General features: G+C 36.4%; 1 protein-coding gene across 1 annotated transcript in view; it reads right to left on the bottom strand.

Annotated features, from left to right (window-relative positions):
- Window positions 1–13,447, bottom strand: part of SWT1 (SWT1 RNA endoribonuclease homolog) — a 165,463-nt gene that overhangs the window by 68,543 nt on the left and 83,473 nt on the right. The window contains exon 17 of the mRNA XM_044674629.1: window positions 7,004–7,135. Coding sequence (XP_044530564.1) covers window positions 7,004–7,135 — 132 coding nt within the window. The remainder of the gene's footprint in view (window positions 1–7,003; window positions 7,136–13,447) is intronic.

The following is a 13,447-nucleotide window of genomic DNA, read 5'->3' as shown; positions in this document are numbered from 1 at the left end:
CTGAACAAATTGTGGTATATGCTGGTGATGGAATACTATTGTGCTCAAAGGAATAATGAACTGGAGGAATTCCATGTGAACTGGAAAGACCTCCAGGAACTGATGCAGAGTGAAAGGAACAGAACCAGGAGAACATTATACAGAGAGATGGATACACTGTGGTATAATGGAATGTAATGGACTTCTGTACCAGCAGCAATGCAAGGATCCAGGACAATCCAGAGGGACTTAAAAGAAAAAATGCTATCTGCATCCAGGGAAAGAACTGTGGGAGTAGAAACACAGATGGCCTAAACTTAAACATATCGTTTTTCACTACAGCTAAAACCAAAGGCATCTTGGAGCCATAGTCAGGATTACATAAGATTAAATAGTTTCCATGTACACTAAAGAATCAAAGACTTGGTCTACGATATTCTAGAACAGAGATGGACACATTTTAGAGGTGGAATGCCAGGCCTGGGCCCCACCCCACCCCCCAGACCAAGTGTCCTGCCCATGCCCTCCACCAAAACATTCTGTGACCTTCCTCCCACTGAATACAGGGCTCACACTGCTTCTCCCCTATGACTCCAGGAAGGGGCAAAGGAAGAAGCACTCCCATTGGACTTCTGGGCAAGGGGGCAGGTGATGCAGTCAGGCTTGGGGAGAGGAGAGGGACACAAGCACTCTGCTCTGCTCCCCTCTAGACCAGCTGTGCCTTCCTCCGGGGCTTTCTAATTAGGGAACTCTAGAGAATTCTGTGCTGCAGGAATGGGTGGGATGGGTCTTTGGGGCCCTGGGTCCTTGGCATGCATACCCACAAAGAGGTGCACACGTGCCATAGGTTCACAATCATGGTTCTAGAGGGTTATGGACCTAGAATTCCAACCAAGTATAACCTACCCAACAAAACTGAGTCCAAATTTTCTGGGGGAAAACCTCATTTAATGACCTAGAGAACGTTGAAGCAAATTTGATGAAAAGCGCAGAAAGGAATAGAAAACTTGATTTTCAAATATAAGACTCAAGATGAGTATAAAAAGGGTAAGCATGAGAGAGATATCATAACACTCAAAAAAATCAAACTGTTTTATTCCTATGAGACTAAAATGCAGATAATTTCTAAGAAACTTATTACTAGAGCAAATAGAAGTAGTCTACATAGACAGAGCATGATCATATGAAGAAGTTATATAAGGATGAACTAAAAAAAAAAAAAAGGAGAGGGATGCACTGGGAGAAGGGGAAAGGGGGAGGGAGATCAAAGAAAATTATCTCACAAAAAAGAGGCACACAAGAGTGTTTCTTTCACAATGTTCCCTTCACAATGTAAGGGAAAATTGAGGTGGGTAGTGGACAATGCTTGAACCTCATTCTGATCAGAATTAGATCAAAGAGGGAATGATATGTATGCACACTCAGTTGGTTACAAAAATCTATCAGCTCAATAGAGGAATTAGGTGGGGAAGAGGAAAAAAGATATGAGGTGGGAGTGAGGGAATGATAAAATGGAAAGTAGGAGCCTGGTCAGAAAAAACAAACATTTGAGGAAGGAAAAGAGAAAAAGAGAAAAAAAAAAGATAAACAGAAGAAAGAAAATAGGATGAAGAGAAATGCAGTCAGTATTCATAACTGAATGTGAATGAAATGAGGGGATAAAACAGTGGATAACAGAATGAATTAGAAACCAGAATTCAAGTACATATTGTTTACAAGAAAGACACTTGAATATTATCTAGACAAAAGGAGTTAAAGTAAGGGGCTGGAGCAGAATCTATTATGTCTCAGCTAAATTAAAATTAAAAAAAAAAAAAGCAAGGTTAGCGATCATGATCTCATGAAAAGCAAAAGCAAAAATAGATCTAATTAAAAAAGAAAAATCAGGGGAACTGCATTTTCTAAAAGTATCATATATGCAGTAACAGGAATAATCAACTGAGTGACCAATATTATCACTAAGGTGAGAATCCAAGATAACTCCAAGGGACTCATGAGAAAAAAGGCTATCCTTCACCATAGAAGGAACTAATAAGAGTCTAAATATAAATTGGAGCATATAATTTTTCACTTCATTTCCTTCATGAGGAATATCTGATATGGCTTTCAAAACATAACAAACATGGAAATATGCATTGCTTGATAGGACACGTATTATCTCTATCATATTTTCTGATGTCTCAAGGAAGGAGGGAAAGATAGGAGGGAAAGAACATACATAACAAAAAGTCAGAAAAAATTATTAAAAATTTTATCTACATGTAATCTGGGAAAAATATAAAAGGTACCATAGACTAAGTAATAGCAAAAAATTTTACAGGGATTTTCTATAAAAGACCTCTTTTCTCAAATATACTGTGAAACAAGTCAATTTTATAAAAATAAGAGTCATTCCCCAATTGATAAATTATAAAGGAATATGAAAAAGCTTTCAAAAGAAGAAATCAAAATTACCAATAGGTAAAAAAATGTTCTGACTCACTAATGATTAAAAAATGCAAATTAAAACAACTGCTTCATGCCTATGAAAAATGAAAAATGACAAATGTTGTAAGGGATGAAGTAAAATAGATTAATGAACGGCTGATGAAGTTATGAACTGATTTGTTATGGAGAATAATTTGGAATTATACCCAAAGGGCTATAAAACTAGGCATATTTTAACCCTTCAGCATCACTACTACATCTGCATTTAAGATAAAAAGAAAAAGACTAAATATAAAAAAAACATTTATAACAACTCTGTTTATATTGGCAAAGAATTTGGAATTGAAAAGATGTTCATTAATTGTGGAATGGCTGATCAAATCATATTACATGATTGTGATGGAGTGCTATTTATTATAAGGAGTGATAGATAAGTGGGGATAGTTTCTTAAAAACATGGGAAGAACTGCATGAGCTGATTCAAAAGAAGTGGGGAGAACCAAGAGATCATTGGATATAACAACAATAATAGGACTTTCTGGGTTAAGATGTTTACAGAGTAGTACCAGGACTCTTACTCTCCTCATCACTGACCAATATATGATAACTCAAAAGGACAAAAAAAACAAATCCAGATGAACGAAGGGACTCCACAGTAGGGTGCAGCACTGAAGGTATATGGGATTTGGGCATTTCACGCTAAGGGGGTAAAACAGCTCCCACCAAAAAGTGAGCTGATCAACCTCCCCCACCCCACCTATGGTGCCAGAGTCAGAGCCAGCAGTCCAGACATAGAGGGAGAAAAGAGCAATCTCTAGGTTCTTCGAAGCTGACCAAGACCACCAGGGACTTACCCCTGAGAGCAGCTAGACTAGAGACCCCAGTAGGCTAAAGAGCTCGGACTTTGGGCACGGAAATGGAGCTGAGAGGGGCAGCGGACAGTGGAAGCCTCACAGAGAGTAGAAGCCTTGCTGAGACTCGAAAATTAGCCTCAGCCAAAAACCACTCCATAGCTCCAGAGAGTCTGTCCTCCTCACTCAGACTTCTGACTGAGAAGGAAAAATCAGGATAGTGAAGGCAAGCAAAGCCCAAGAAATACAATCTTCAACCACCAGAAAGAACAAGAGAAAGGAACAGAAGCTAGATAATTTTTACAGAGAAAAAATACAAACCACAGAGGAGGACAAAGAAGTAAACATGATCAAATCTTTCAAAAAAAATGGAAATTGCTCACAAGCTCTTGAAGAGTTCAAATCTCAGATCATAAGAAATGTGGAAGAGATTTGGCAAGAAAAGTGGGTAATAACTCAAAAAGAAATTAACAGTTTAAAAAACAGAAACTCCGAATTAGAGAAAGAAGCCCCAAAATCAAATGAAATGATGAGCAAATTAAAGACCAAAATTAAACTGCTGGAAACCATGAAAAACAGACTGGATCAAAACAAAAAGGAAAATCAAAAGATTATAGCAGAAAATAAGTCTTTAAATGCCAGAATTGGGCAAGTAGAAGTCAATGATCTCACAAGACAACAAAAACTAATAAAGAAAAGTCAAAAGAGAGACAAAATAGGAGGAAACAGGAAATATCTCACTAAGAAAATGAATGACCTTGAAAACAGATCTAGAAGAGACAATTTGATAATAATTAGTCGACTGGAAAAACCAGAAATATAAGGGAACATTGACATCATACTACAAGAAAATTATACAAGAAAAATGCCCTGATATTCTTCAACAATATTCTTGCCTATCTTCTAAGTGTATGGTATATGGGCTGAAGAGGTAGGGGAGAGAATTTGAAACTTCAAATTAAGAAAAAAAGATAGGCTGTAGCCAATCTTGGAAAGGCATTAAGTGAAAAATAGAAGAATGTGTAAGCAGGACAGAAAAGAAAGGGCAGATAATATATGCAGAAAGGCTACTGTCAAATTCCAAACAAGAGGTGATGAAGACCTGAACTAAGGTGCTGTGGATGGAGTGAGCAGAAAGACATGCTAAGGAGACAGACTTGACAAATGATCAGAGTTGTCTGGATACTGGAAGTTAAGGGAGGTTTTAACAGAAGAGGTGACTAAAATTAAAAGTCAAAGTTGACACTGTTCAGACTGGACAGTTTGGCTTCCCAGAACACTGTCCTTTTTTTTTTTTAATTTAGCATATTCTGACTTGTATAGATGCATTAGATTTTTTTATAAATGACTTAACCATTGCCTCTTCTACCTCCAACAATTAAATTATTGCATTCCTGATGGCAGAAACAATTTATTTATTGGTAGCTAATAGAGATCTTGAACCAGATGCTTTCTTAAATTCAACATGCCCAAAACTGAGCTCATTATCTTTTCCCTCAAATCCTCCTTTCTTCCTAACTTTTCTATTACTATAATCTGAGCCAACCAGGCTCCCAACCTAGGTAGCATCCTCAACTTCTCATTTTTTCTCATTCTCCATATCCAATCTGTTGCCAAGTCCAATAGATTTTACCTTTACAAGATCTGTTGTACATTCTTCCTCCACTCTTCTGACTCTGTAACCACCCTGGTGCAAGCCCTCATCACACTACCCTTGATTATTATAATATCCTGCTGATGGGTCTGCCTGCCTCCTCTCTCCAATCAATCCATCCTGATCTCAGCTGCCAAAGTAAAATTCCTAAAGTGCACGTCCACCATGTAATTTCTCTATGTAATAAATCTTAACACCACCACCCCCAACCCCACCCCACCCCACCATTAACCTCAAGGACAAATATTAAATCTTTTTTCTTTTTTTGGTTTTTAAAATTCTCCATAACCTTGCTCTTTCTTACCTTTCCATTTTCTTAATCTTTTCCACACTGTCCTCCTTGCTATTCTTTGCCCATGGCACACCACATCTCAACTTTGAATTTTCACCGGCCATTCTCTATGCTTGAAATGCTCTCCTTTGCCTCTTCAAACTTCAGCTCAAATCCTACTGTCTACAAAAGGCCTTTCCTGGTCCCCTTTAATAAAAATGCCTTTCTTAAGAAATCTATTTTTAAAAATTTTATGCTTGACAAATATGAATTAACATATATATGTCTGAATGCAAAAAGACCTATATGTAAGGCTCTGAATTCCTATTACAGAAAACTTGCTTTAAATATAAAAATATATATGTGTGTATATGTATATATTAAATTCAACTTGAGAGTTCTAAACCTGTACTGCTTGTCAGGCTAAAGATCTGTTCTCTTCTGTTTTTTAATTTTAATTTTTTTGATTAATAAACATTTTGAAATTAACCTTTCCTAACTTTTAACAACCTCTACTCCCTTCAATTAAACAGATTTTTTTAAACCCTAAAAACTAAAGTCCTAAATTCCTAATTGAACATTTGTCATTTTTTTATTTTAACATTTTTGCCAGTCTGATAGATTAATTTTCATTTTTCTATTTATTAGAGATTTAGGGAATTTTTTCATGATTGCTGGTAACTTGGATTTCTTTACTTGACAACTGCCTGTCTTTATTCTTTGATTAGTAAACTACTGCAAAATGGCTCTCATTCTTTTAATTTGAATCAATTCCTGACATATACTTAATATGAGACCTTTTTTGGAGAAACCTGCAAAAAAGTTTCCCAGTTATCGGTTTCCCTTTTCATTTTTATTACATCGAATTTGTTTGTGCAAAAACTTTTATTTTTACATAATCAAAAACATCCATTTTATCTTGTGTGTGTTTCCCTAACCGATTTATGAACTTTTCCCTATCTATAGATTTGAAAGGTAATTTCTTTCTTGGTGTTCTAATTTATGATGTAACCTTTATGTCTAGGGCATGTATCCATTTAGACCAGTTAGGTGGTGCAATTGGTTGAGCCCCAGGCCCAGATTAAGAAAGACCCGAGTTCAAATCCAGCTTCAAATACTAGCTTTGTCTGCTTTAGTTTTCTCACTTGTAAAATACAAATGACTGCAGCAAAAAGATATTAAATATTATAATTTAGGGGCAGCTGGACTGCTCGATGGATAAAGCACCAGGTTTGGAATCAGGAAGATATTAGTTCAAATCTGGCCCCAAATACCTCCTAGGTGAATGATTCTGGGCAAGTCACTTAATCCCAATAGCTTTGCCTTTATCAATCTTCCACACTGGAATCCCAATAGCTTTGCCTTTATCAATCTTCCACACTGAGTATTAATTCTAAGACAGGTAAAGGCTTAAGAAAAATGGAATTTATAAGTCAATAAATTTAATTACTTCACTTCATTCTATCTAATTTGAACACCACTATAGCATTATGGCCAGTTATATTTTATACCTATCTTATTCTACCTTGTATAATAGTTCATTTATACAATGTTTATCTATGTCCCATCTCTCACCCCAAATTCCTTGAGGGTAGGACATTTTATTTTCTCTTGTACACCCTGGCCAATTTATTCAAGTTATCTATATCACACAAAATCGGTCTCCATCAGTTCAACCAGGAGATACCATTATTTTTCAATGAATTATTCTACATTAATAATATCTCAAAATTTAAAAAATTTCACACAAGTATTAATTCCAAAGTGTGGCAATAATAGCATAAATGACTGCTCGAATGTTAAAAGGAATTTTGCACTTACCTCTGAATTCCAGCAAGAACACCTTTCACAGCTGCCATCAATTTCTGAAGATACATAAAGGCCTCTTCAAATGATGCAATCTTTGGAGGATTCAATGTATTATTGGAATCCAAACTTTGGAAAACATCCGTACTAGAATAAGAAACAAAAGATCTATGTTACACACCTTTGTACATTTATTACATTTTCATGTAGTATGTGTTTTGTTGTACATATAAAACAATTTATTAAAATTTATTCCTCTCTCTCTCTCAAACACACAGAGATGAATGATGGGGGGTATCATACAACACTCACAAACAGCTTAAATTTGCCCTTTGGGCACTTGAACTTGAAAACCTTCTCCAATGCTGACCTAGATGCTCATAAATATGTTCAGAACTTCTGGATCTGTTTATAACCCCTATGGAGTCAATGCCTATGCTTATAAAATCTGAAGGACCTAACAATCAGGATCTCAGACAAACTGGTTATGTCTGTAGACTCTGGCTTTTGAAACCTGCAGCACTTAAAATAAAGCCAGTTTTGCTCAAATCAGTACCCAGTTGTTTTTTTTATTTCTAACACTGCCAGAGATGTAATGAACTTAGAATGTAGGCATATTTTCTGGCATGATAGTGTTGGGATTTGTACTGCTGGACAATGTGCATTTATTATGAAGTCTTTCTTTCACTTTGTTCATTCTATCCTTCCTTCTTTTCATCATTGTTTTTTCTTTTACTTTCTTGGTTCAGTTGGGGGAGGCAGTTGGAGGGACAGATTATAAATAAAAATAAATTATCTTTATACTTGGGAAGGGCAAAACAAAAACATTAGGGAATTAAAAACCAATATAAATAAGGAAATAGGAAGAAATTACCTAGATGCCCCTCAATGAATTGAAGACATTAAACATAAGCTACATACTAGGATAATATAGATTTTCTAAGACACTTTTAATTACTTTGATTTTTAAAAAACCTTGGGAGCACAGGAGAGGTGTCACAGGACTGTGGGTATTCAAATGTTCCAATTTTCAAATCAAGATAGCAGAAAGATTCTCAATCTAAAGACTAGTTAACTCAATATAGATTTGTAACAACATTCTCGAAACTATCATTAATGGAATGCTTTAGGTCATGGATTGTTTGAGTTAGAAAAGACATAAAATATCAATTAGTGCAATCCCTATATTCCAAAGGGTTAGTTATTTAGTAGTATGTTATTTAGAAGTTAGTTATTTAAAACCAACAGAGATTATAAATCCAATGCAAAGTTATCATTTACAAAAAGATTGGTTTCATGAAAAATGAGTCAAGTCTAACAAATCTTTTTCTTTTATTTTTGTTAAGGAAACTAAATTTGATCTCTAACAAAGTCGATCTTACTCTGATGCCTCATAATAGCAGAGGAGAGCCTGAGTTCTCAAAAACTATGCCATCAAAGCTTAAATTCTAGAAAAGATAAAACCTATATTCATAAATATTGATGGAAAAAATGAAGTAAATACAAGGTATTAGGAAGAAAGAGAATTAGCATTTGGGAGCATTAAGTAAAGTTTAGTATAGAAAATGTTACTTGATCTATAATAAAGGGAGATATCATAAGTAAACTGAGGAGCATGTAGCATATTAGCTATCAGATTTATGAATAAGAGAAGAATTAATGAATAAATAAGAAATAGAGAGCACCATGGGATAGAAAATGGATAATTTTGATTACATTAAATTAAAGATATTTTGTACAAATAAAACCAAGGTAGTCAAGTTTAGAAGAAAAGCAGAAAACCAAGAAAATTTTATACCTAGTTTCTCAGATAAAGGCCTCATATCTTAATTTGAGAACTGAGTCAAATTTAGAAGACTTTGAGCCATTCTATAGTTGATAAATGGTCAAAAATACTAACAGACAGTACTTGGAAGAAATTGAGCCATTCTATAGTTGATAAATGGTCAAAAATATGAACAGACAGTCCTTGGAAGAAATGAAAGCTATCATTATTCATATGAAAAATGCTCTAAATCATTAATGATTAGAGAAATGTAAATTAAAATGACTCGAGTTACCATCTCACACCTATCATATTAAATCAGGCTAAAACGATAAAAGTGAAAAATGGATGTTTAAGGGGATTTGGAAAAATTAGGACACAAATACACTGTTGATGGAATTGTGAATTGATCCAACCATTAAAAATTTTTTTTTCTTCAGGCTTATACACGTATTATCATGTAAAGCATATTTCCCTATTTTTCATCTTTGTAAGTGAATAATCTTATAAAACTAAAACCCCAAATCATATACCCAAATAAACAAGTGATGTCATATGTTTTTATCTAACAGTTATTTCTCTGGAGGTAGATAGCATTCTTTTTCATAAATCCCTCAGAATTGTCCTGTATTGCTGTTAGTAGCAAAGTCTACCACAGTTGATTGTTCCACATTATTGCTGTTACTGTGTATAACGATCGCCTGGTTCTGCTTATTTCATTCTGCATCAGTTCACCTAGGTCTTTCCAAATCTTTCTGAAATCATCCTGTTCATCATTCCCTACAGCCCAATTTGTTTGCCTAGTTCGTTCAGCCATTCCCAAACTGAGGGAGATCCCTTTAGTTTTGTAAAAGTGAAATTTAGAAAATGCCATCTAAAAAGTGTATATATTTCTATGGACATGGGAAATGTATCAAAACTACATTTCCCGTGATCCAACATGGTCAAACTGGTTTCCGTTTCCGGGGCTTTGGGCTTGGGGAGGCCGACGTCTTGACGCAGGGAAGAGCTTAAATCTCCTGGGTTAAGAGGGAGTGGCCTCTTTTCGAGTAGGCTCTTGGCCAGGAAACAGGAGACAGTAATGGAGGCAGCAGTTTTGAATGCTTACAAGCGAGTGGTCTGATAACTTTATCTATAAACATGGCTTTAATTAAAATACTAACTTATATGTTTATACCAGCCTTTATCATTTTTAATATTTATAGTTTCCAATTCTTTGCCATCACAAAAAGCACAGCTATAAATATTTTTGTACAAACAAGTCCTTTCCCACTTTTTTTTTAATCTCTTTGGGATACAGACCTAGTAGTGGTATTACTGGATCGAAGGGTATGCATTCTTTTATAGCCCTTAGGGCATATTTCGAAATTTCCTTCCAGAATGGTATCTATTTTGGAGAGAAGTCTGGAATTATGTCCAAAAAGTTATAAAACTATGTATACACTTTGACCCAGAAATAGCGTGATTAGATTTGTTTCCTGAGGTGATTGAGAAAGGAAAAGAACTTATATGTTTAAAACTATTAAGAGCAACTCTCATTATGTTTGGCAAAGAACTGGAAATTGAAGGGGATGCCCATCAATTGGGGAATGGATGAATAAATTATGGCATATGACTATAATAAATACTGTTCTATAAGAAATGACTAGTAAGTTGGTTTTAGAAAAATATGGAAAAATGCAGAATGAAACAAAAAGAACCAAAAACAATACTGTTCAATGAGTAATTGTCAATGACTAAGCTATTCTAAATAATATGATCATTCATATCAACTACAAAGGAATCATGAAGGAAAATGCTATCTACTACCAGAGAAAGAAATGATGTAGGGAATATGCATTATATGGTTAGAGCAGCTAAGTGACACAATGGATAGAATGCCCCATCTAAAATCAGGAAGACACATCTTCATGCGTTCAAATCTGACCTCAGATATGTACTTGCTGTAAGGCTCTGGGCAAATCACTTAACCCTGTTTGCCTGAGTTTCCTCATCTGAAAAATGAGCTAGTAAATCATTCCAGTATTTTTGCCAAGGAAACCCCAAATTGGGTCACATAGAATGAGACACAACTGAAAGCTACAAAACAAAAAAAATAGTATGGGGTGCACAAACACACACAGTATTGTTGGCCTTCTCAACTGTGTTGTTGGAATAGAGGGTTAAATAACTTGGAATTCAAAATATAGCAAACAAATGAACAAATAAGTAAATAAAAGAAAGTGATGCCTGGATTGCACATTAAAGAAAGTGAATCTATGAGGTAGAAGTGAGGAGAGTATATTTCCATTAGTGGACACTTCCAATGCAAAGGCATGGAGATGGAAGATAAGAGTGCTGAACAGAGAAAAGGTTAGTCTGGCTGAACTGAAGACTTTAGGAGGGGTAGTAATATTCAGCGAGGATGAAAAGGTAGGCTGGTTGTGATAGGTTTCAAAAGCCAAATAGAAGAGTTTATTTTACATTAGAAGCAATGAAGCTATTGGAGATTATTTAGTAGGGAAAGGACCCATACCACAGATCATATATGTGTTTTAGGAAAGCTACTTCAGAAACAGTGTGGAGTGTTCGGAAAAGAGAGACTTGCAGGAGAGAGCTGAATTAGAAGGCCACTGCAACAGTCATGGAAAGAAGTGGTAAAGGCTATTTCTAGGTACTATATTAGCAACCTGTGGGTACATCCAGAGGGAAGCAATCAAAATGGAGAGGGAGAAAAAAGTACTTGAAATCAAGTCATACAAAAAGTAGTTGGAGGCTAGCTGGCCTGGAAAAGTCACCTAGGCAGTGGAGAAAGAGACCTAAGAGCTATTTCCAAATATTTTAAAAACTGTCCTGTGGAAAAGGGATTATGTATGCTCCACTTGGTCCCATGCATTAGAACTAGAAGCAATGCTTTAAGACACAAAGAAGAAAATTAAAGTTCAATTTAGAAAACGTTTCTTAACAATAAAGTAGGATGGGTCTGCCTTAGAAAACAGTGGGTTCCCACTCACCAAAGGTCTTTAAACAGGTTGTCTGACCACTAGTCATTTATATTGTAAAGAAGATTGTTGTTCTGGTGTGGGTTAGATTACATGACTTGATTGAATGCCAATTCTATAATGCTATACTATTTTAAGTGGAAACAATTGGCTAGAAGTTGGAAAGCCAGATATCTGCCTCATATTAAAGTAGTCCAAAAGTATAAAAGGAAACTAATTATTTCTTGAGGCAGCCTTAAAATCATAGGTCATCAAGTGGAAGTAGGATGAACACTTTTAGGGAATGATATAGAGAATATTCCTGCACAGGTGAAGATTACAGTTGATATGCTCTGGGGCCTAGGAAAAAAATTGTTTATTATAATAACATGGTGGGAAACAGATCCTTGACTTCCGGTTAAGATGGCAGCAGAGTAAGGAGCAGCTACTCGATCTCTCCTAACCGAAGCATACAGAACTCCTCAAGGGGACATAAAAATGAATCCAGATTAACGAAGGAACCCCATAACAGGGAGCAGCATTGAAGGTACTCAAAATTGGGGCATTTCGACGCTATAAAGGGGTGAAACAGCACTCACTAAAACGGGAGAGGAAGAAGCCCCTACACCCCCCCACCCCAACACCACACACCTCCCACAACACCAAGACTAACACGCAAGAGTGAAAACAGGACTGGAGCAACCAGTAAATCACTAGCAGCCCCAGGGCTTGTACCTGTGTGCTGCAAGACTTGGGACCCCAAGAGGCTGGGGGGCTCGCACGGACTTTCCCCCAGTGTCTGCGCAGGGCGGGGACAAAGATCTCTAACACAGGGAATTTCCCCGAGCTTCTGTGTGGTTGCAGGCAGTGCTCTAGGCGAGAATAAATATCTCTGGCCCAGGCTTGGACCTTGAGTGAGGACTCGGAGCAGACGGGAGCATGGCTGTGGAAGCAGCCCCTGAGACTGCTGAAGGAGCCTTGGGCAGAGGGGCAGACTGGGGTCTACCAGAAGGCCTGACCCTGAAGATAAGGAGACCGGAACCCCGGGGAGCTTAGAAAGCGCAGGCAGACCCTGAGTGTGAAGACAAAGCTGAAAAGGGGCGGGGCTAACGATGGCAGCCGAGAACCCCAGAAGAAGAAAAAGATTATCAATAAAAAGTCTGGAACACTCAACAACTTTTAAACAGAGAAAATCCAGACAACAGAGGAGGACAAACAATCATATCCAAACCTCCCCAAACAAATGAAAGCTGGTCACAAGCTATTGAAGAGTTAAAAAATGAGATGTTGAAGGAGATGGAAGAGATCTGGCAAGAAAATAACAGCATAAAAGGCAGAATTTTGAAATTGGAAGGTGAGGCTCAGAAATCAAATGAACTGATAAGAAAATTGAACACCAGAAATGACCAGATTGAAAAGGAAAACCAAAAGATTATAGCCGAAAACCAGTCCTTTAAGGCTAGAATTGAACAATTAGAAGATAATGATCTCTCAAGAAAACAAGAACAAATAAAACAAAGTCAAAAGACTGATAAAATAGAAGGAAACATGAAATATCTTAATGAGAAAGTGACAGACCAAGAAAACAGGTCTAGAAGAGACAATTTGAGAATCACTGGTCTTCCAGAAAAGGCAGAAATTAATAGAAACTTGGACTCCATACTTAAAGAAATTATTCAGCAAAACTGCCCTGAAGTTCTACAACAAGAGGGCAATATAGACATTGAAAGTATC

Source organism: Gracilinanus agilis, chromosome 4 (assembly GCF_016433145.1).
Source record: "Gracilinanus agilis isolate LMUSP501 chromosome 4, AgileGrace, whole genome shotgun sequence".
Lineage (NCBI taxonomy): Eukaryota > Metazoa > Chordata > Mammalia > Didelphimorphia > Didelphidae > Gracilinanus > Gracilinanus agilis.
This window is presented reverse-complemented; position numbering and strand designations above follow the sequence as displayed.